Source organism: Danio rerio, chromosome 7 (assembly GCF_049306965.1).
Source record: "Danio rerio strain Tuebingen ecotype United States chromosome 7, GRCz12tu, whole genome shotgun sequence".
Classification (NCBI taxonomy): Eukaryota; Metazoa; Chordata; class Actinopteri; order Cypriniformes; family Danionidae; genus Danio; species Danio rerio.
Genome location: NC_133182.1, coordinates 56,477,184 through 56,502,065, shown reverse-complemented (window position 1 = coordinate 56,502,065; position 24,882 = coordinate 56,477,184). Strand labels below are relative to the sequence as shown.

Below are 24,882 nucleotides of genomic sequence, written 5' to 3'. Positions count from 1 at the left end.
CACACATACACACACACTTATACACTATGGCCAATTTAGATTATTCAATTCACTTATACCACATGTCTTAGGACTGTGGGGGAAACCGGAGCACTCCGAACAAACCCATGCCAACAAGGGGAGAACATGCAAAGTCAACACAGAAATGCCAACTGACCCAGCCCGGGCTCGAACCAGCGACCTTCTTGCTGTGAGGTGGCACGCCCCTGAATGATGTTATTTTGGAATAAAAAGCTAAATTTAAAAAATTGAAGTACAAAATGTCAAAAACAGTCTCTTCAGTTCTTTTCAAGGGCAATAGGGCTGAACATATTTTGAGAATGTTGTTGATGATGAAGATGATGATGATGATGATGATAAAAACATCATGTGACAGCTGCCTGAGACTCACTGGATGTCACACACTGATGGACAGACTGTACTTACACACTATCAGGGTCACTGTCAGCGCTGTCTTCAGAAGTTAAATCATTGTGTAGTCCACAAATAAATATATAAGCATGTCTTTTTGAGTACATGTAAATAAACATATTTTCTTATATTGACCCATTGTTATTTTATTAAATGCCATCAGTAGTTCAGTGAAAAAAAACTGCATTGTTCTCAAACACTGTAAATCATTAATATGGAGAGATTTCATGTGCTCTCATTATCATTTTCCTCAAATGAAGTTTGTGATATAAACAGATTACACATTCATTCATTCATTCATTTTTCTTCGGCTTAGTCCCTTATTTATCATAGGTCACAACAGCGGAATGAACCACCAACTACTCCAGCATATGTTTTACGTAGCTGATGCCCTTCCAGATGCAACATCCATACACTCTCACATAAGTTTAGACATACACTCATTGGCCACTTTATTAGGTACACCTGTCCAACTTTTGGTTAACGGAGATTTCTAACCAGCCTATCACATGGCAGCAACTCAGTGCATTTTTGAATGTAGACATGGACAAGACAATCTGCTGCAGTTCAAACCCTGAACGGTTGATACAAGGCAGGATGGATCCATGTTTCATGTTGTTGACGCCATATTCTGGCCCTACCATCTGATTGTCAAAGCAGAAATCGAGACTCATCAGACCAGGCAACGTTTTTCCAATCTTATATTGTCAAATTTTGGTGAGCCTGTGCAAATTGTAGCCTCCGTTTCCTGTTCTTAGCTGACAGAGGTGGCACCCGCTGTGGTCTTCTGCTGCTGTAGCACATCCACCTGAAGGTAGAATGTGCTGTTTAGAGATGCTTTTCTGCATACCTCAGTTGAAACGAGTGGTTATTTGAGTTACTGTTGTCTTTCTATCAGCTGGAACCAGTCTGGCTATTCTCCTCTGACCTCTGGCATCAACAAGGCATTAGTGTCCACAGAACTGCCGCTCACTGGATATTTCTTCTTTTTCGGACCATTCTCTGTAAACCATAGAGATGGTTGTGCGTGAAAATCTCAGTAGATCAGCATTTTTTGAAATTCTCAGACCAACCCGTCTGACACCAACAACCATGCCACGTTCAAAGTCACTTAAATCACTTTTCTTCCCCATTCTGATGCTCAGTTTTAGGCTAACGGTGAGGGCGGGTGTTTAATGATGTGGGGGATATTTTCTTGACACACTTTGGGCCCATTATTACCAATTGAACATCGTATTAATGCCACAGTCTACCTGAGTATTGTTTATGAACATGTCCATCCCTTTATGACCACAGGGTACCCAACTTCAGATAGCTACTTCCAGCAGGATAGTGCACCATGTCATAAAGCTGTACATACACTGTACTCAAATGGCCTCCACAGTCACTAGATCTCAATCCAATAGAGCACCTTTGAGATGTGGTGGAACCGGAAATTCGCATCATGGATGTGCAGCCAACACATTTGCAGCAACTGCGTGATGCTATCATGTCAATATGGACCAAAATCTCATTTCCATTTCCATTCCCTTGTTAAATCTATGCCACGAAGGATTTAGACAGTTCTGAAGGCAAAAGGTGGACCTAATAGCCTGTAAGTGTATATTTGCATATGTACTGTACAAACTTTTATTTTGCTTATATGTATATGATCACATAATTATTTTTGTACATCGTGTTAAAATCCAAATGTGTGTTTTTTTTTTAATTGTAACATTGTTTTAAAATCACATTTGTCATTATTTTGAGTTACCTTATTTTTGTACAAGAATCATAATACAATAATGAGGAGACAACTTGCTTGTCCTCCTGTGTAAAGCTGTTTGTTTTCTTTACTGCAGCTGCGAAATCAGAATCCACTGGGATTTCGCCCTTCAGTTCCATTTCGGTGCTCCTCTCCTCCTTCATTAGGGAAATAATGATCCTTTGCGGATGGAATGTTTGTATATGAATTAGAAGTCTATTGGGTAATATTATGTATGACAATAAAATACAAATGTATGATGATATGCCGTTATGACATTTCCTTTTCCACGTAAAATAAACTGTACCTTTTATTACGTTAACGTAAAATCACGTGGTAAGGAAGCGCGTGCTATTGGTTTACGTGAGCACGCGGACTTCTTTCATTCACAGTCCAAACATCCACAGCGTGCATCATGGCAGATAAGCTGGATTTAATCTCCAAGTGCATAAGAACTTTCCCTGATTTCCCTACGAAAGGCATTCCGTTCAAGTGGGTGTTTATAAACTACATTGTTTTTAAATGTGAGCAGTTTTATAGAAGGGAGACGTGGAACTGGAGAAAGCGGAAGAGTGTGGCGTTAATGGGAGATGTTTAAGTTTGGCCATAACATTTTGTGTGTCGCATCGTCTGTTGTTTTGTCTGCAGAGATATTTTCCCAATCTTAAAGGACCCGAAGGCTGTTACTGCAGTGACAGATCTGTTTGAAGAGTACGTGAGAAACACTTACCCTCAGGTGGATCTCATAGTGGGTAAGAGAGTGGTTATAACATGTATTTATCGTGTGACGCGTAACACGACAACAGGTTAAAAGTTGCAAAACTCCCGATAACCGTTGTGAGATAATAAAAACCTACTGAAACCCTTCCAAATGTAACCTTGGCCCACAAATAGGTCATTTTTTGGAACCTGAGAGGTGTAACGTTACTTCATGTGAAAGCTGAATATGTTATTTTGGACAAAATTTGGTGGAGAAACCGCCTATTTAAACATCTGGAATCTGGGGTTTTAAAATAAATAAATACATAAAAATAATGAGGAAAATCGTCCAAATTAAGGTTTTAGCATTCTAAAGAAACGAATGGCCATTTATGGAGGCTTTAAAAAAATCATTGAAGACAAGTGTTACTTCATATTATGCTAATGATTGTAGCATAAAAGAAAAATCTATAATTTTGATGCATGCAAAGTATTTTTTGTTATTCCCACTAAGGCTGGGCGATATGGCAAAAAGCAGTCTCAATAATAATTTTCCATATTGAACGACAACAAAATATATTTCAATATAAGTTGTTAATGCCTCCAGATTTAAAGAATATCCAATGACTGAAGCCACAAAAATTAGAGGGTCCATTAAATGGCATAACATATTTTTGGCTGATAAAATTTTGGTGGCCGGAAATTCGATACATCTCTAATAACAACACACTTTTAGATTCCTGTTGTTGCACAGTGTGATTTGCTTTTAGATCATTTTTTCATTAATTCATTTTCCTTTAGCTTAGTTCCTTTATTAATCTGGGGTCACCCCAGCAGAATGAACAGTCAACTTATTTAGCATATTTTACACAGCTGATGCCCTTCCAGCTGCCACCCACTACTGGGAAACATCCATCCATCCATACACACACACACACACACACACACACACACACACACACACATACACACACACACATACACACACACACATACACCAAGGACAATTTAGCCTAGCCAATTCACCTGTAGCGTATGTCTATGGACTGTGAGGGAACCCGAAGCACCCGGAGGAAACCCACACAAACACATGGAGAACATCCAAACTCCACACACAAATGGCAATTGACCCAGCCGAGGCTCGAACCAGCGGCCTTTTTGCTGTGAGGCGATTGAGCTACCCATTTTGCCACGGTGACATCGCTCTTACATCAATATAGAGTAAAAAAATCCAGAGCTTGTTGTTATTGACATGTTTTATCTCGATTAAATATCGATATCGTTTATCGGCCCAGCCCTAATTTCCACTAATATACCCGTGCAAATGTTTTTAAAAAGGCATTAGAAAGCAATTCATAAAATAATACTCCTCTTTAGACCAATAGAATATTGTTACATTTAAATGATTAAATTTTAATAAATTGAAAATGTTTAATTATGATTTTTAAAATCACAGGACAATCTCTTGTATAAAATATTCCTGAAAGATTAGCTTTAAATTCTTTGTAATGTCCTACAATTTACTGGTTGTCATTAACCTATTTTGGAGTATGTGTTTAAAGAGTATTTTTTTAAAAATCATTTTAATATAGTTTGTTGATTGAGGATTGCTTATAAGGTTGATATTTTAACTTGATAATTTAAAAAAGTATTTATTTACTTTATATCTTATATACAATTTATATACAAACATTTTATATACCATTTCTTGGTTGTATTTTTGTTATAACTGTCTAGTCTTGTCTTGGATTTTATGATGTATACATTTTAAACAAACAAACAAACAAAAAAAAAGTAAATTAAATGAGTAAATAAGTATATATTTTAAGTATGTTAATACTTTAAGGGTGCTTTTCCACTGGCACTTTTGGTCCGCACCTGGGTTCGTTTGACATCAAAGTACGGTACATTAAGCTTGTGTGATCGTGTCTTCCGAACTCAGGTGCGCACTCAGGAACTGTACCCGAGTCTGCCTAAAAGAGGTGGTCTGGGGTACGGTTTGAGCAAACTCTGGTCTGGTTCACTTCTGTAAGAATGCAATCGTATCAAATAACGGAAGTAAACCACCCACTCTACAACAAACTATTGCTTTGCTTTCGTGGCTGTCACCTAGCAACAGCCGTACACACAGCAGCAGCTCCACGACGCAGGTGACGCAAAAATAGATATTTCGCAGCCCCACGATCTACTTGTAACCAGAATTTAGGGATTTGTGTCGGAACAATCCTGAACTGGATCCATTTGGCAGATCCCTCTTCTCACACATCAGTAAAAGACATTATAGTTTTATGTTTCTGTGGCGAGTAGTTTTACACATCAGCCAAGTCTATTCTGTAACATTGGTGATAACCTGATTTTTTTCAAACAATGATTATAGCTCAGTTTCTTTTCTGGCTACACCAGTGTGTTGAAGAAGAGTGGTTAAAGACATTCTGCCAAAAATACCCAGATAATCCTTAAAAATAATCCAATACCTTGTTAAAAAGAAAATTTGCTGTGTTAATGGACTGTTTGTGAATAGGTTTCTAATAAATTATATTTAAATTTGATTCATGTATAGGTATTTAGTGTGGGGTCTTGGGCCAACATAAGCAGAACTTTTTAAATCTTTACTTTTGTTAAGTCATTGTATAAATTTGTTGGGTTTCTGCTAACACGAATTGATGTTGCAATTTCTCAAAAATAAAATCCTAACATGTAAATAAAATGCTTTATCTTATTTATTTCTGCATAATAATAACAACAACATCTAATAAAATAAAAATGAAATATATTTATTTCCAATGTTTTTTTCTGTATTTGTGTCTTTTAGGGTTAAGACAGTGTAAGTATACTGTAGTACTGTAACAGTCATGTTTTCTCTATTCTCTTCTAGGACTTGATGCTCGAGGGTTTCTATTCGGGCCACTTTTGGCTTTGAGATTAGGAATAGGATTCGCTCCGATCAGGAAAAAAGGAAAGCTCCCTGGTCCCACAATATCAGTTGCCTATAGTCTTGAGTATGGAAAGGTAACTCTGAAATGAAAGTTATGCAGTAGGGCTGCACGATATTAGAAAATTGATATTGCAATACTTTATTTTTCTGCAATAAATTTTGTGTTTATAAATAGTTTCATAAGATGGCTTGAATAGCTCTATTTGGCCATTTTCTGAGAAGTCTAACTTTATTCAGTTAGAAGTCATTCTTACTTTGCTTTGTGTCCTTTCTAGTCCAAATATCTAAAAATTCTTAAGTAAAATATTGTTTTGTTTTTATCTAAAGAGGAAATAAGTCAAATTTAAGAGTTTTTCTTTAAAGCAAGTGAAATGATCTTTCATTTGGGGAAGTAAAATAATCTTGTTTTTGCTTTGAAATTAAGATATTTGGACTAGAAATGAGACGAAAATTCTTATTACAAATTATTTATTTATTTATTTATTTATTTTTGCATAAATTGTATATATTTAATATAAATGCAGTAATTAAAATTCTGTAGCTCCTGGTCAACTATAATTCAGACTTAACATTGTATATCTTGTGATGTGACTATTGTGTGTGTGTACATTGTGATATCGGTGCTGAAATGATATATTGTGCAGCCTTATTATGCAATATCACATCTAGTCTGTATACAGTTCTAATGCAAGACTGTGTTCATGATTACATTCAGGCCGAGGCAGAGATGCAGGAAGATGCTGTATCTGCTGGACAGAAAGTGCTAATCATTGATGATTTACTTGCTACAGGAGGTAAGTGAACCTGCGTAAAATGCTTATTTAAATACTCAAATTGTTACTAGTATTATTAGTTTGGGGGATTTTAATATACCAAGTTAGATATGCTTTAGTTTCTTAGCATCGACCTGAAAATAAAAATATTTGACTTGTGGATCTTGCATGCGTCAGAGCACAGATTTGAGAAAATTAATTAAATTCTCTTTTGAGTAAATTAAAACTTAATGCACAAAAACATAAGTTTAATGGCGAGATTTTTCTATACAAACTTTTTAAAATAACAGTTTAAATAACTAACTTCTAATTCGTTTGTTTTGTCTTTGCCAGGATGATAATACTTATTTTACTATTTTCAATTAATTTTTTTATTTTTTTAATTATTATTTAAGCAAGTTAGGTTAATTAGGCAAGTCATTGGACAACAGTGTTTGCAATGCCAAGTTCAGACTGCAAGATTTTCAAAGTAGTCATGTCACGGATGTTTTCACACTGCTTGACTATCTGGGCTAGCGTTTTGTCGCTGCTTTGTTTACACTGCAAGATGGATCAGCTACTGGGGCTTTCATTTTGCATGACTTTACAATTGGAAGAATCATTGAAAACTTTGTTCAAACTATGTCTCACAGCCAAAAACACGTAGTATATCCTTTGTTATTAACTATATAATGAGAAAGAAGCCGTTAACGGGGTAGAAAATGTACATATTTGCTCACCTGGGTTTGAAGGGAATTAGCCATTTCTCCTCATTTTTCTTTTTTAACTTTCTGTATGAAACGTCAATCAGACACGGGTGCTCCCATCAAACTTTTTCTCCATTGCTTTGGTCCAAATAAACCGAAAATGAGCACATTTAATTTCTCTCTCAACCTCCAGCTGGCTTGCAGGTACACACACACACACACACACACACACAAGTGAATGCTGCTCTCTTATTAGCTGTAGGCGATCGGCGATGTTATTTTCAGTCAAAACTCATTTCACACGGCATGATTTGAATCGATGACAGCTCCAGATATTCAGCACGCCAAATATCCCACAGGCATCGGGGACTCATCGCCGATTCTCTCAGATCGCGTCTTTGGTAATTCATACTGTGTGATTGCCACTTGCGTGCACGAGCCCCGATTTGCCTGTGATTTCAGGCATTTGTCGGGAATTTCTCAAAACCTGTCGTCGAGTCAAAATCGGGGCTAAAATCATGCAGTTGTAAAATATAATGATGACGGAAGAAGTTGTGGTAGGTTATTTGGGATGGGTGGGTTTCATTAAAAGGGTTTTCAGTCATTACTTGTTTAGCCTATATTAATACGTTTAGTGTAAGCTCAACACCCATGCAACATAAAATATTTATGACGGTGATTTGTGTATGTTTATTAATCCTTCAAATCACTGCATTCAAATCTGTAACGCAAAATCCAAGAAAAAGATTCATTCTTTAGTCTTGAGTTGGTTATGAAGTTACAGTCAAATAACATATTTACAGAGTGTCATGCAATACTGTTTTTGTAATAAATGAAAATCAAATGACATTTGTTGTCTCCTTTTTGGCTGATTCCAAAAAATTTTATTTAATTCATCTTTATTTCTATAGCACTTTTACAATGTAGATTGTGTCAAAGCAGCTTAACACAGAAGACCTAGTAAACTGAAACTGTGTCAGAGTTCAGTTCAGTGTGGTTTAAATTTCACTGCTAAAAGTCCAAACACTGAAGAGCAAATCGATTGATGCACAGTTCCACAAGTCCCAAACCAACCAAGCAAGCCAATGGCGACAGTGGCAAGGGACAAACTTCACCAACTGACGAAAGTGAATGAAAAGAAAAAAAAAAGAGAAACCAGGCTCAGTTGGGCACGACCATTTCTCCTTTGGCAAAAAATGGTCTGATGCATGACTAAAAAAAACATAATGTAATCTGAACCATGAGATTTGTGATTTATTACACCACTAGTGTTTGTTTTGTAGCCATCTGAAAAAAAATGTCTGAAGTAGGCTAAAAATATTGACCTTAGCAGTTATTAAATGTATTATTTTGTTTTTATTACAGAAAAAAAAAGAAAAGAAAGAAATATATGATACTTGACATGGAATATAAATTGAATGAAATAGTGATTATAAAAAAGAAATGAATAATAACGGGAACATATCCTTGCTCTGCTAAACATAATTTAACCCATAAAACCCTGACAGAATGTAGTATTTACTGCACTTCATGATTTCACTGATGATCTATAAATATATTTTTGTCTTTTTTTTATCATACAATGTACAAGACATTATTTTCAAATCAATGGGATGTGGATGTGTGAGGTCACAAGTTAGTTTAAGTATTTTAAGTAACCGACTACAATTTATACCTCAAGCACTGTATGTTGTAGGTGCATATAAACGCCTATATTTACATAATTTATTACATGCTACTATAAACTGAAGTATGAAGCATTTTGACTTCCACTGGCAGGGTATTTATCCACAAAGATGTTCAATGGCCAGTTAATCCCAGAACAGACGAGAAAATAAGAGAAATTAATGTTAATAGACATATACAGGATTCATACGACCGTGAAAAAGTCGTGTAATTTTGACATGGCATTTTCCAGGCCTGTACACTTGCATATAGGTTAGTTGTCTTTTCGTCATTTTGTCTTTGGCAGTCACATGCTCTTATGTTATTAGTGCTGTGTTAGCATTATCTAAATAAATTTTACATAGATATAAAAATACATTTAAACTAAATAGATTGTTGCATGTGTTATGCTACGCTGTAATACATTTGATCGTGCATATACGTAGACATTGCATGACACATTAGGTCATGAAAATTTACTTGAAAGTCTTGGAAAAATCATAGAATTTTAGTTATCAAAATGTGTTTGAACCCTTGCTTATACCATCAATATCTACAATAACATTTTTCCATCTCTCATCAGGCACTCTGTATGCAGCCATTGAGCTGATCAAGCAGCAGAAGGCAGAGGTTTTAGGCTGTTTGGTGGTGGTGGAGCTCAAGTATCTCAATGGATCTGACAAGCTGAAGCCCACACCGGTGTTCTCTTTAATACAGTACTGACGGTCCTATACTTTCACATCATGTGCGGCTCTGTCTTATTTTGTAGGTTTTTCAGAGGAACAATCTATTATTGGCACTATGGTTTACACTTCAGGAATTTTAGGGGGTTTCAATCAATTCTGTATTATTATTATGTTTTTTTTTTATTCTACCATGGAAAATGACATTACTTGTAAAAGAACCTTGCTGTGTATAAAATCATTTCAAACTTGAGATAGGTACTTGTTTTACATAATTACTTAATTTTTGGTTAGCACCGTCACCTCATAGTAAGAAGGTCACTGGTTTGAGTCCTGGCTTGGCCAGTTGGCATTGCTGTGTGAAGTTTGCATGTTCTCCCCATGTCGGTGTGGGTTTTCTCCGAGTGCTCCGGCAATCCCTACAGTCCAAATACACGCGCTATAGGTGAATTGAACAAACTAAATTTCCTGTAGTGTATGTGTGTGAATGAGTGTGTATGGATGTTTCCCAGTACTGGGTTGCAGCTGGAAGGTTATCCGCTGTGTAAAACATATGCTGGATGAGTTGGCGATTCATTCCACTGTGGTGATCCCTGATAAATAAAGGGATTAAACCGAAAGAAAACAAATGCAATTTGTACAATGTTGGCTGCCAGCATCAGTTATTTTACTTGTGTTAATGAGATATTCACTCAAAAATGAAAGTTTACTCACTTTTTACTTGCCTTCAGGTGGTTACCGAATTATATGAATTTTCTTTTTCTGTTGAGCATAAAAGAAGGGTTTTTTTGTTACCCACCAAGCAATTTTGTGTTTGAAAGACGTCTAAACAGACAGTACATTTACACTGATAACTCAAATCTCTAAGAATAGCCTAAAACTAGACTATACTCATCAAATACACATTCATATCCAAAGTTGGAAAAACATAAAATGAAATCCAATGGGTTTCCAAGCTTTTCTAAAATATCTTCTTTTGTGTTTAACAAGAGAGATACTACAACAGGTCTATGATAACTGAAGGTTGATTAAAGCAGTGTTTCTCAAAACACCTTCCTGGAGGACCACCTGCAATGCATGTTTTGGATGTCTCCTTTGTCTGTAACCGATTACAGTTCTTTCAGTCTCTGCTAATGAGAAGATGATCTGAATTGTTTAAGGAAAGATGGAAATGTGCAGAGTTGGTGATCCCCCAGAAATGTCGTTGAGAAACATTGGATGAAGAAAATAATCATATTAGATTTGGGGCATCATTTTCAGATTTGGGTGAACTATCCCTTTTTATTCCAATTTATGAATCCTCTCGTGGCCTCTTTGGATAGCAACATGTCTAACGTATGCACACTTAGTACATTAGTATGTTTTTAGAAAAGCGGGCCTTAATACGATCCCTAATGGTTCTCTGATCTCTTGCAAAAAAAAAAAAAAGACTGCTGCCAATCCAATTTCAGACATCTCTTTGCAAACTTCCCTAAGCATTTCCAATCTTGATGGAATCCCACTTTGAGTTTACTTCACGTGTACACTCACAACTATATGTCCCGCAATGCAAATGTGATGTCACAACAGCGACTTGTATTGTGTAGTAGTTTTCAAATGGTTGGTGTATTCCATTTAATCCATTTCAGATGTTCCACCAGTAGTGGACACTTGTATGATGATCAGTGATGTACATACGAGTTGACAAGACAGGGAACCTTGGTAAACTCTGACCTACGAATGTGCATGGCATGAGACCAATAGGAGAACAAAAGCGTTTTAAATGTTGAGGTCTTGCGTTTTTTATTCCCCTTTTTACATCATCACAACAGAATTTTGCATGCTCAAACTCTAGTCTTATTATTAAACTCTATGCCTTGTCAACAAGCACACATAAATTGGACATTTTGGGAATGGATTATTCCATTTACAATGCTGTAGCAGGAAAGTATATAATTTGGGTGTCAGTAAGGTTATAGAGATGCTTGATTTGAGCTTCCAGCTTCTGTGCATACAAATAAAACAACAGCTTAAAAGCCATTTTTTGCATGAAATTGTTTTATTGTAAATGAATCAGTGCACACTGGTGAACTAGAAGAACCACAAAGTTTAGGTTACCAAATGTGCCAAACGTAGTCTTGATATGAAATTCTGCTACATTGAAACCTTTTACAAGTGTACATTTATGAATTATTTTGTTAAAAATCACAACTTGACTCCATTAAAAACATAGTGAACATCAGACTTGAAACAGTCTTGTAAAATAAAACGTCTATGAACAAAGCTAAAAGCAGTAGTCATCTAAAACATGGTAAAATCCAGGCATAATACATAATAAAATATTGCACATGGTATGGTCTCAATTGTCTTGATTGAAAATGTCCTCAAATGCGCTCCTCTTCCTTTGTCTTCTGGTTGAGTTTGTCTAGAACAATGCTCAGGTCTGTGGTCTTGTTTAGTTTGAGGTACAAGTCCTTCCTGATCGGATGTATTGTTAGCCATGCAGGCGTCAACTCGGCTAGCAGACGAAGATGCTTCTCCATTTCATCTAAATCAGAATGACATTTAATTAATTTTAAAAGCTAGTCAACTACAATCAAACGACGTACAATAGCATTAATTTCTCACACACACAATACAAAGAGACAGCAAAGTTTAAAGACGTGCACTTTAAATCCAACTTTTAAAAACTTGGTCTTATATGCAATGGTGTTTTGGAGGCATGAAAATAAAGCCTGGGCTGAGGGAAAATGTCAAACATCTGTACTAACCAGAAGTGAGTGGAGATCGGTAGCTGGCGATCATGCGGTTGCAGGCCAGCTCCATGATGAGGGCTGGCTTCTTCTCTGCCACAAACACATTTCTCAGGATTCTGGCCAACTCTGGCAGCCGTGACATCATCAACAGACGCTCCTCCTGCTGAGGGTTTCGAGTCATAACAGCGTGCAGCTTCTGAGCCTCTTTAGCACGAATCTGAAAAAGGAAAAAAGAAATCCGGATCAGTTTTTTTTGTAAATTTCAATAATGTTAATAACAACGATGACGACGGCAAGGACTTTTGGACTCACCCTTTCCAGCAGTGACTGAGAAACTCCTTTGAGGGCACCAGGGGTCTCTGTTGGGGTCACAGCTGATTTGGCTGTGGTCTCAGGCTCCTTAACACATGCTTTCTCTGCTGTTTTCAAGGCCATGTTAGCCAGCGCTTTCTCCATCTGGAAAATTATTACACACAATTCAGCGACACATTGCTCATGATCAGTGGTGTAAAGTAATTAATTATAAATACTCAAATCAGTGTAACTGAATAGTTTTTCTCAAGAATTGTAATTTACTTAGCAGTTTTTAAAATGTGTACTTTAACTCACTTGAGTACATTTTTTAGTGCAGTATTGGTACTTTTACTCAACCTGCAGTCACTACTTTATTTATTTATTTTTGTCTATGGACCGCAATCACAGGACTGATTTCTCTAATCCCCAATCAAATCGCACATAGAAGATAAATCACATCATAATGAACTACCTCAAGACATGGGCGATTTAGGATTGCAGCAAACTGTTTGGAAGCATCAAACGTGTCCAAGGAAATGTCCAAAATCTTTACACGCATTGACCCAGAGACTGTTTAAATGCATGTCACTGATGAGAAGATAATGGATGTTTACTGTATGATGACCGAAATGGCCTTAAACATCCAGCTGACACAAGATGTCAACATGACATCAGAATGACGTTGTAGCCTATCATCATGGGTACGCTGCATTTTGTTTGGAAATGAAAGTCAGGTTGACGTCAGTGTCCAACGTCCAACCTAATACCAACGTCTAATAATGTTATAGCTTGATGTTGTGTTGATGTTACCACTATGACGTCTATCAGACGTTGGATTTTGATTGCCATAACTGATGAATAAATGTCAGTATTTGACATCATTATGACGTTGGTTTAAGATGTTGGCTTAGCATTGGATTTTGGTCACTTTCCAACACAACCTTACATCGAGCAAATATCAACGTCATTACTGAAATCAAAATAATGTTGTCCTTAGACGCTGGCTAGACATGGAATATTGGTCTCCTGACATCACAACCTAAATCCAACCTAATATTAATGTGTTATGACGTTGTGTGCTTGCTGGGCAATAACAAGATGCACTACAGAATGTTAAGTTTACACACAAACATGCACAAATTACATGTAAATGCATATCAACTTTTTACAGTTTGATACACACTGCTCTTTACTCAAAGTATGACTAAAAAGTAGCCCTTTCAAAAGTACTCAAGATTAGCATTTACAACAGATAATTTTACTCTACGTGCACTACATTTAGGCAAGCAATGGTTTTTTTCATTGAGTATGATTTTTCAGTACTCTTTCCACCACTGTTTATGATTGTTTTTGGATTAATTTTGAACTTTAGTGCCAAACTAAGTCTAGTAAAATGAAAAATTCATGAACAAAACTAAAAATGTTAAAATGCTCTTGGTGGGGTTGTAAGAAGTATCAACATTTGTACTAATCGATACAGAAATGAAAAACTTGCTACCCTGCTAACATTTAAACACATTCTTAAATGCTGCTGATTGGCCATAGTGTTTAAATGCTCAACAGCTTCAATGGTGATTGGCTCTGATGGACATTGCGTCACCAATCACTAAAGCCACCTTTCTGCTGCACATGAAAAGAGTCAAATTAGAAGTCATTCATTTACAATGGAGAGTAGTCCAGGAGCTACAGGGAGTTCCAATCATCTCTGTATGCAGAAAATTCAGATCCAATTTGCGCTGCAGATCAGTTAAAATATTTGAACTTCTGTGACTAGACTTTGACTGATCTGCAGGTGGGGATTTTGCTGTACCACCTCAACTATTGAAATAATCTCAAAACAAACTTTGTTTTGAGTGGATTTTGCTAAAAATGATCATTTAAATTTTTTTTCTTCATTTATGTTTGAAGTTTACTGGCCTGCAGACTGCAAAAAAAAAAGAAGAAAAAAAAAAGGGGGAAAAAAAGCGCTCACCTTGGGTGTCATGAGAGCACGAGCCTTGTCCAGCACTTCCTGCGCTGAGGTCAGCTTTTCGGTTTGAGGAGGTTGAGGCAAATCACTTGGCTTGACATTGGGAACCTCGTCCACACTGAATCTGGGATGCCAGCGGGTCAGTTTTTCATCAGGGACGACAATAGGAGGATTCAGAGAAGCAAGGAACGTCTGCAAAGACAAAAGATAATTAAAATATAAATTAAGATTCATGCCAAATAAACAGTGAAGTATTTCTGAGGCAGAAGCTATGCTCACCTTATGGTGTCCCTTTACAATTTCAACCAGGTTTTGGTGAAAAATGTGCCTTCTTTCTAAAAGACGAGAAGCTGACAACACTGGCCGAACACCCTTGAATTCTGGAGGAAACATTTAATAAAGAGAAATAAGAGAAAAAAAAAAAACATTGAATTTAATGATTTCACAATTTAAAAAAAAAAAAAAAAAAAAAAAAAGTGAAAATTTAAGAAATTCTGGTGAAAAAGTACACTGCTTGTTTGTAGGGCTACACACACAAACTTAGTAATTTTTCAGGTAATTCTAAATTTCTTTCTTCTGTTGAACACATACACATATATATACACACACACACACACACACACACACACACACACACACACACACACACACACACACACACACACACACACCGTTTTCAGAATTATTAACTCCCGGTGACACGCAGTCAGATATTTCGCCAAACAGATCTGCCACTTTTAGCGCTCAAACAATCATAAAGCCCTCGTGCTGGAGGAATGAGGAGGTCTGCTGAAGGTGTGCAGCTGTTGTGAAGTGAGAAGTTTGGGTCTTTAATAATCTAGGGCAGTTTGCGTTCATTGAACAGTAAGAATGATTAATAAATCCATATGAAACAGTCCCTTAAAGTCACGTCTAGCTTTCAGTTTCGGGCTTTGGCGCATTTTGCACAAGTGAACCGCGCTCAGGCCCACCTCTTCCAACCAGGCCAGGGTCGGCCAAGTGAACTCAGTCAGTCTGAGGTCAAGAGAACTCTGAAGCAGGTTTTCATTCAGGATGTTCTGTACATTGCTGCATTCATCTTTCCTATATCCTGACTAGTCTTCCAGTTCCAGCAGCTGAAAAGCATCCCCACAGCATAATGCTGCCACCACCAAGCTTCACTGTAGGGATGTTATTAGCCTGCTAATGAGCGATGCCTGGTTTCCTCCCAATGTAATGCCTGGCATTCACTCCAAAGAGTTCAATTTTAGTCTCATCAGACCAGAGAATTTGGTTTCTTATGGTCTGAGAGTCCTTCAGATGCCTTTTGGCAAATTCCAGGTGGGGAGTGGCTTCTGTCTGGCCAATCTACCATACAGACCTGATTGGTGGTTTGCTGCACAAATGGTTGTCCTTCTGTAAGGTTCTCCTCTCTTCACAGAAGAACGCTGGAGCTCAGTCAGGAAGGTGGTCAATAACTTGATGGTCACTTTGTCTAAGGCCCTTCTCCCCCGATTACTCAGCTTAGATGGCCGGCCAACTCTAGGAAGAGTCCTGGTGGTTCCTAACATCTTCCACTTATGGATGATGGAGGCCACTGTGCTCATTGAAACTTGCAGAGCAGCAGAAAATTTTCTGTAACCTTCGCCAGCCTTGTGCCTCGAGAAAATCCTGTCTCTGCGGTCTACGGACAATTTCTTTTTCTTCATGCTTGGTTTGTGCTTTGACATGCACTGTCAACCCTGGGACCTTATATAGACAGGTGTATGCCTTTTCAAATCATGTTTAAATCAACTGAATTTACCACAGGTGAACTCCAATTAAGCAGCTGAAACATCTCAAGAATGATCAGTAGAAACAGAATGTACCTGAGCTCAATTTAGAGCTTCATGGCAAAGGCTGTGAACTGATGTACATGAGATTTTTCAGGTTTTTAATTTTTAAAAAATTTTCAACAATTTCAAAAAACTTTTTCACATTTTCATTATAGGGTATTGTGTGTAGAATTGAGCAAATAATTAATTAAATCCATTTTAGAATAAGGCTGTAACATAAAAAAATTTGGAAAAAGTGAAGAACTGTGAATACTTTCTGGATGCACTGTATACACATACACTCATTTATTAATAAAGACAAATTAATAAGTGTAATTATAAAATTACTGCACACCAAACAATTAGGTGGACTTAAAATTTAAGTGCACTTAAAAAAAATAAAGATAGAAAAATAAATAATAATAAAAAAAACACCCTGATGACAGAACTTTCTCCTAGCCACAGTTTTGGAAGCATTATCATTATGTTTTCCCTGCGTAATGTTGATGTTTTCTCACCTTCATCAATGACCGGCTCAACTGTGAGCTGGTAGCTGGATCTCTTTGCTGTGGCACTGAATGAGATAATGTTTTTCTCCTGCCGAAAAGTATAGGCAGATGGATAAACGGCCTTTATCTGGCCCAGATGGCTCTCTTCAAAACGTCTGCGAAGAGAGATAAAATTTTTTTTTTTTTAAAAATGACTTTTTAGAACGGGCACAACTAAACACAACTAGCACAATTTCATGTTTTCCCTTACTTCCGCATCATATCTTGGACCCCTTGCTTAACCTTGGTGAAAGTGACGGTCTCGGAGCGGTTGAACAGCATTGCGACAATGGTCTCCAGGCTGCGGAACATCTCAGCCAGAAGCTTGTATTGGTAGGGCAGAGTAAGACCAGGGGGCACATCCTGAGCTAAAGTGTGGTAACGCTGATAAGCTGGAAGCTTCTCTCTGAAACAAAAAGATAAAGTCAGAGTTGTTGTTTTTTTTTGTTTTTTTTTTACTGTGATAGTAAAGCTATTTTACGATCATTATCATGAAATATAAGATTACCCTGTAACAATTTTACAGATGACACCATTTTTACTTTATAAAAATCAATCTGGGTCCCAAGTAAAGCTCCTGCTGCTCTCAGGTGTGCAAACAAAGCACAGAGGTTGATTATTGCTATGCGGGTTTTCCAGTTTGTAAAGTCAGATGCGCACAAATTAACAATTTACATGAAGACCAAGGCCATTAAACATCTTCTATAAACAGCATATCATTGCATGTCATGCATGTCATTAAGGAAAAAAAAAGTTTAAAATCTCAAAAATTCTAATCTGAAAATGCATATGTTGTTTGTTTTCAGTTAAATTCTCAGTTTACTCCAGTCTGAGGTATGGGGCTAGGCTAACATACTTTTAACATACAGTTACTTACTTTTTTAACATACTTTTAACATACTGAACATACTTTTTTTAACATACAGTTTTGACGACAAACAGAAATGAAACAAGGAAAAAAAAAACAAGAAAAAAACAAGCCACCTTTAGAGCCATTCGGTTGTTTTGAGGAAAGCAATACAATTCAACAAACCAGGCTTTATCACTGTGTATTATGAATATGTAACCAGCATATATACTCACCAGTCACTTTATTAGGTAAACCTGATAACCAACCAACATAACATAAACCAACTGCTCATTAGCGCAAATTTCTAATCAGCCAATCACATGGCAGCAACTTAACGCATTTAGACATGGTCAAGATGATCTGCTGTAGTTTAAACAGAGCATCAGAATGGGGAAAAAAGGTGATTTGTGGCTATGAACATGGCATGGTTGTTGGTCCCAGATGGGCTGGTCTGAGTATTTCAGAAACTGCCGCTCTACTGGGGTTTTTATGCACAACCATCTCTAGGGTTTACAGAGAATAGTCCGAAAAAGATTAAAAACAGCAGTTCTGTGGGCCCAAATGTCTTCTTTATGCCAGAGGTCAGAGTAGAATGGCCAGACTGGTTCCAGCTGATAGAAAGGCAAAAGTACCTAAAAATAACCACTCGTTACAACTGAGGTATACAGAAGAGCATCTCTGAACGCACAACATGTCCAACCTTGAGGCAGATGGGCTACAGCAGCAGAAGACACAGGGTGCCACTCCTGTAAGCTAAGAACAGGAAACTGAGGCTACAATTCACACAGGCTCACCAAAATTTAACAGAAGAATATTGAGAAAAAAAATGTTGCCTGGTCTGATGAGTCTTGATTCCTGCTATGACATTCGGATGGTAGAAAATTTGGAGTCAACGGCATGAAAGCATAGACCCATTCTGCCTTGAATCAACGGTTTAGGCTTGTGGTGTAATGGTGTAGGAGATATTTTCTTGCACACTTTGGGCCCATTAGTACCAATTGAGTATCGTGTCAACGCCACAGCCTACCCGAGTATTGTTTCTGACCATGTCCATCCCTTTATGACCACAGTGTACTCATCATCTGATGGCTACTTCCAGCTGGATAACCATGTCATAAAGCGAGAATCATCTCAGACTGGTTTCCTGAACATGACATTGAGTTCACTGTACTCAAATGGTCTTCACAGTCACCAGATTTTAATCCAATAGAGCACCTTTGTGATGTGGTAAAACGAGAGATTCGTAGCAACTGCATGATGCTGTCAATATGGATCAAAATCTTTGAGGAATTTTTCCAGTGAATCTATGCCATGAAGGATAAAGGCTGTTTTGAGGCCAAAAGGGGTTCCAACCTAGTACTAGTAAGGTGTACCTAATAATGTGCCCGGTGAGTGTATATGGCTATATGAAGAGAGAAGGACGAGTATAGATATCGTTTCTACGTGTGTATCGTTCCGAAGTGTGTTTTAGGTCAAATCCAAAAGTGAAAGCATGCCATCTATCAGAGCTATTAATTTATTAAATAAATAAATAAATAAATAATATATATATATATATATAAATAAATAAATAATATATATATATATATATATATATATATATATATATATATATATATATATATATATATATATATATATATATATATATATATATATATATATATATATATATAAATAATCAACTTCTCAGTTAACTCTACTTCTGATATAAAATTGATATTCAATTTACAACCCTTGACAATTGAAATGAGGCCATGTATCAGAAATTCTTACCCTCTGATTTATATTTTGGTAATGACCGTCCATGCACGTCACCATTCAAAATGAAAGAGCACCTTTTCGCTTATGTCTTATTTCTCATTCTCATAAATTAAAATATCAACCTACGACAACTGAGTGAAATCCTGGAAAAATAAACCAAACTGACCATTGTGAGAAGATTACTTGCATTTGATTTGTTTTAGCCATTTTGGTCCTTTTAAAAACATTGCCGTGTGAAAGCGAACCGCACCAAGAACAAAAAGCAACATTGTAACTGTTTGAATCCCCATTTCAGAAAAAAAAAACAATCAAAGTATGGGTGTGAAAGCAACCTAAATCAATATAATAATTGAGCAGCTATCCTCACCGTTCCTGTGGTTCAGTTGCAGGCTGTGTCTCAGCAGCTTTAGCTTCCTCTATGACTCGCTCAGCCTTTCTTTGCTGAACTTTGGCTGAGATCTCCCGAGCTGCGTCGAGCCTCGCTTTCAGCTCTGTCAGCGTGGACACTGGGCCAGGTGAGGGAGTCGACACATTTTCAGACTGTCCCTTTAGTTTCTGCAGCTTGGACTTCAACGCCGCCACATCCTCTCTTGAAAAGGTTTTCTATAAGAACAAAACCATCTTGATTAACGTGGAACTGAAAAACCCAAGGAGGTCCTGCACAGGTGTGATGATCACCCAATGCGTTACCTTGCTCCTGGTCGCCCGCTGGGGATTTTCGTCTCCATTGGGTTTGTTTACAGTAGAGGTATTTGCAATATGATTAACAGTGTTTTTAGACTCTTTGCGGGCAGTTTGTTGAGGTGCCTGAGGGCTGCTGCTGGCCAAGGGCTCAGTGCTCTACAGCAAAACAACACAGACTGGATTAACAGTCATGCAAACAAACATTCAAAAAGAAAGTCTACTAATAAACAGTTGAAGAAAAGTATATTAACAGTGCAGCTTGGATATTAATTTGAAACATCCTAATGGGTCAGAAAAATAATCAAAATATTGCATAAGAATAAACTCACAAAAGCAAAAAGAGTATAATTTCATTGAATCATACTTTCAAATACTTTCACTTTCTGAAATGAGATGACATATGGAAAGAAATGATCCATTAAACATCTTAAATTAAATGCATTGTTTAATGTTACAGAAGTTAATAAAAAATGAGATGTCAAAGAATAAATGTACTTTGTCTAGTAGGTTATGGGTATTTTTTGTAATTGTGGACAATGTGCATCTTATTGAAATCTGTCAGCTTTCACAACTGAATTGACTTTCACTTCACAACACTTTTAGTTTATTTTGATCTGGAAGAGAAATACCTGCATAGATCATTTTAGTGAAAGTATGAAACTTTGCAAGTTCTATAATACAGTCAATATACTCTGCAATTATTATTCATTATCTTATCATTCATTTCTTTTAGTAACAAGTTTTGATTATTTTGTATGGAAGCCCGTTCCCGCCACTAAATAATAAAAAAATATACAGACTTGACACACTTCATATTTATAAAATAAACACACTTGCAATTCAGAGTTATAGTCAGAATTCCGTTAGTCACAATTCCGAGTTATAAAGTCAAAATTCCAAGTCATAAAGGCACAATTCCAAGTTATAGTAACACTTCCAAGTTATATAGTCACAATTCTGAGTTTTAGTAACAATTCCAAGGCATATAGGCACAGTTCCAAGTAATAGTCACAATTCTGAGTTATACTAACAATTTCAAGTTAAATATTCTTAATTTCAAGTTATATAGTCACAATTTCGAGTTATATAGTCACAATTCCAAGTTATATAGTCACAATTCCGAGTTATGTAGACACAAATTTTTAGTTTTTAGACTTAAAATTAGAGTTTTAAACAGACCATTCTGGAGATAGTTGCAATTCCGAGTATTAAAATTCAGAATTCCGAAATTCTGACTTTATATCATGCAATTCTGAGACTTGTAAAACTTGTAATTCCAATATATATAGTCAAAATTCCAGTTATAAGCCACAATTCTGAACTAGATAGTCACAATTGTGAGTTATAAAGTCCCAATTCAGTTATAAAGTCAGAATTCAGAGTTACATAGTTGCAATTCAGTTATAAAGTCAGAATTCTGAGTTATTAAGTCACAAGTTTGAGTTATAAAGAAGATTCCGGAGTTCTAAGGCGACTGACCATATATGTGAATGTTGATGACCATGTTCTTTTATTGAACTGAAATATGAACTAATAATACAGCCCTTTATCATGTCTATGTACGATACATATGTCTGCAGCTACCTACCTACACATGCATTTAATATATAGATGATTATTTTTATTGTTTAATGGCGGCAAATGGCTTCCATAATTTTGGATGTTCAAAAAATAAATGTCAAAATATTTTTGAACTGTCAAAAATTTTATATCAGTAATAGTTTTTTTTTAAATCAGTATAATGTATAAGGCTTCGAGATAAATTGTTGACATTGAATATTTTGGTTGATATATTAGAGATCAATGTGGGTTTCATAAACATGGACTATATATATTGGCCAATGTAGAGTTATTCAAAGTTACTTAAATAATGTCTAATGAAAAGGGATGCAATATGGTAAAATTCTAAACTTAACTTTTATTAAAGAAAAAATTATTTAAAAAACAAAATAAAGGAAGTGTTAGCCCAAAATGAAGATTTCCAGTCGTGAGAGAGAGTACAGAAAAATCATACTCAAGTAAAAATACTATTACTTGCCCAAAAATAATCTGTTGCAAATATTCCTCAGAATAAAAAGTAGCCCTTTTAAAAGTGCTCAAGAGTAAGAAGTATTATGATGTGAACGGCTCATGCATTTACATGCAATGTGTGTACTGATGTGTAAACGTAAAATTTTGAAGTGCATTACTAATTGTTTAAGGGAATTTGGTAATTTCATTCATCATAAATTAAACATTCATCTTCTCATAAATGACATGCACTCTATAAAGTCTCTCAATCATTGTGTGTAAAGATTTTAGACATCTTGCACACTTTAATGCTTCATAAATGCAACACATCATTTGGAAGCACTAATGTCTTGAGGTTGCTCAGTATGATGCAATTGACATTGTAAGTGCGATTTGATTGGACAAGAATTACAGGACTGATTAATCTACTTTATTTTTAGCTAATCCTCACAGACGAGAAAATAAATAGTGACTGCAGGTTGAAGAAAATATTGGAGTAAAAGTACCATTACAGCACTAAAAACTTACTTAAAGGAAAGTAAAAGTAGCTACACTTTTTTTAAAAACTACCAAGTAAATTATAATTTTCACAGTTTCTTCTGTTTCACACAATAGATGATATTTTGAAGAAAGCTAAAAACCTGTAACCATTGACTTCCATAGGAAGAAAAACAAATACTATGTTAATCAATGGTTACAGGTTTCCAGATTGCTTTAAAATATCTTTCGTGTCAAACGTTTTAGGTAAACTATCCCTTAAGTATGAAAACATCGATAGTTTAACTTTACAGACTTGTAGTGCATTATGGGGGTTTAGGGAGCAGGACCTTTACCTAAATGCTTAACATTTGCTTCATGCCATCAAGCAGTTTTTAAACAAGAAAGTAATCATCATGTACCTTTACTTTGTCGTCGCTTGCCAGTAGATTGAGTTTTTTCCTCGCAGTCTTCTGTCCAGTGCGCTCCTCCGGTGAACTCCTGCAGTTGTGGCCCGCGTTGAGTCTCTGCCGCTTCTTGGCGCTGCTATGCAGCTCGGCTGTGGACGGAAACAACACCGAACACACGTCGAACTCCGGTGAACTCCGCTTAGGGGTCCTGGGACTCGCCGTTAAGCCCTCAATGTTCACATCACGCGAATCCGCGACGGTTTCTGCAGTCTCCGTCGATAAAGCCTCGTCGATGACTTTGAGAAACTCCAGCTGAGTTTGTTTCTGCGGCTCTGCTGTGGTGATCTCACTGTGCGTCGCTTTGCGTGAAGAACCGGACGCTCTGCTCGAACTCCTCGGTTTATTGATCACCGCTGATTCTACTACATCCCCGGACACCTTTTGTCCCTTAGACCGTAAAGATCGAGAAACACCAGCTTTTTTACTCTGTGCAAAATAATCAGTAACACGAGCTTGAGCCATTTTTCTAGATGAATGAGATCCCTGCACTACTCTGCGGCGAGCAGTGGTTGTTGTTGTCTTACCGGAACTGCCCTTTACTGGTCTTCCCTAGACTAACTTTCGCGCGAAATTGGACCACGTGACTTATGTAGGCAGAGAGTGGCTTTTAAACACGCCCCCTCACACTACCACCACTACTGCTGATCAAACAAGAGATTTACGTAAGTGTAAATGGGCAGTAAAACAATAGTTTTATTCGAGAGAGAATAAAAGACAGAATGTGTTACTGAATGTGTTACTGCATTTTTACGTCAAGAGAAATATAAAAAGCAAAGCGAAACACAATATTTTAAAGAAAATATGTATTATTTTCTTATTTCGTTTTTTATTACTGTACTCCTTTTCTGTTGTTATCTTTGTATGTTTATTATTATACTATTAAAAAATAAAACAGATTTACATCACCAAACTTTTTTTTAACAAAGTAGCCTAACATTTAGCAAGATTCACAGTTACTAACAAACAAATCTGAAATGCGATTTGCGGTTTCTATTTTATTCTATATTTTTAAACAAATTTAGCTTTCATCTTTGTGGAATTAATGGTATTATTTTCCCTCTATTGTATTGTAAATTCGCTGTTTCTTAAGATAAATCAATCATCTTACACAGGAAACCCATTCAGCAGCATGTAACTGTCAAATAGCCTATGCTTGTATGAACACATTCATCTACACAAATATTTGATATATTAGAGAAACTTGGATAGGATATGATAACAATGCCAAAAGTGTATACTAAATTAATGCACGTTTTATTTATTTATAACAAAAAATGTGTTTTTAATAAATAACAAAGACATATTAAATGATAAAATTAAAACACTTTACTCTTATTCATAATTATTCAGTAGTTAAAATGATTTTTATAGTGTGTGTGTAACTTGTATATTAATTTATTTATCTGTATATGTATTTGAAAAGACCTTTGTGCTTCTTTAACCATGCTCTATTGCTAATATTTTTGATGGTCTTTTTAGCAGAAAAAAAACAAGCGAGCCTAATATTTAATAGCCTACCTTAAAAGTGTTTAATTTTTTAAACTATTATAAAACATGCTGGAAAATACCTTTTCTCTGTTAAACAACACTTGGGTGTATATTTTAAAAGTATTACAATTTCACAGGAGAGTTGATCATTTTGACCTGTCCTTCAACAAACCTGCCCAGTACGTTCCTCGTTTTCACCACTAG

General features: G+C 36.3%; 2 protein-coding genes across 3 annotated transcripts; one reads left to right on the top strand and one right to left on the bottom strand.

Annotated features, from left to right (window-relative positions):
• Nucleotides 1-2,549: 2,549 nt before the first annotated feature.
• On the top strand, nt 2,550-11,745 carry aprt (adenine phosphoribosyltransferase). The gene is given in 5 exon segments (NM_200668.1): nt 2,550-2,647; nt 2,804-2,907; nt 5,730-5,863; nt 6,505-6,583; nt 9,497-11,745. Coding segments are annotated over 5 exon segments (534 nt in total). The 5' UTR covers nt 2,550-2,570; the 3' UTR covers nt 9,637-11,745.
• cdt1 (chromatin licensing and DNA replication factor 1) lies at nt 11,616-23,753 on the bottom strand. 2 transcript variants are annotated; one of them, XM_690072.9, is made up of 10 exons: nt 23,143-23,753; nt 20,240-20,389; nt 19,917-20,152; nt 17,147-17,341; nt 16,906-17,051; nt 14,874-14,974; nt 14,598-14,786; nt 12,644-12,787; nt 12,347-12,548; nt 11,616-12,123 (listed from the first exon to the last, which is right to left on the bottom strand). In XM_690072.9, the coding sequence occupies exons 1-10, from the start codon at nt 23,650-23,652 to the stop codon at nt 11,960-11,962; spliced, it is 2,037 nt and encodes a 678-aa protein (XP_695164.3). In that variant the 5' UTR covers nt 23,653-23,753; the 3' UTR covers nt 11,616-11,959. The 2 variants fall into 2 exon arrangements, with proteins under 2 accessions (XP_695164.3, XP_017212594.1); XM_017357105.3 differs by lacking the exon at nt 20,240-20,389.
• Between the last annotated feature and the right edge of the window lie 1,129 nt (nt 23,754-24,882).

Bases quoted from the DNA above. Each gene is read 5' to 3' on its own strand.
- cdt1 (XM_690072.9), bottom strand. From the start codon at position 23,652: ATGGCTCAAGCTCGTGTTACTGATTATTTTGCACAGAGTAAAAAAGCT. The intron at 12,549-12,643 runs GTGAGTCCAAAA...TTCCTTTTTCAG, and splicing joins CTCAGTCACTGCTGGAAAGG to ATTCGTGCTAAAGAGGCTCA. The intron at 12,124-12,346 runs GTTAGTACAGAT...ATTCTGATTTAG, and splicing joins CCGATCTCCACTCACTTCTG to ATGAAATGGAGAAGCATCTT.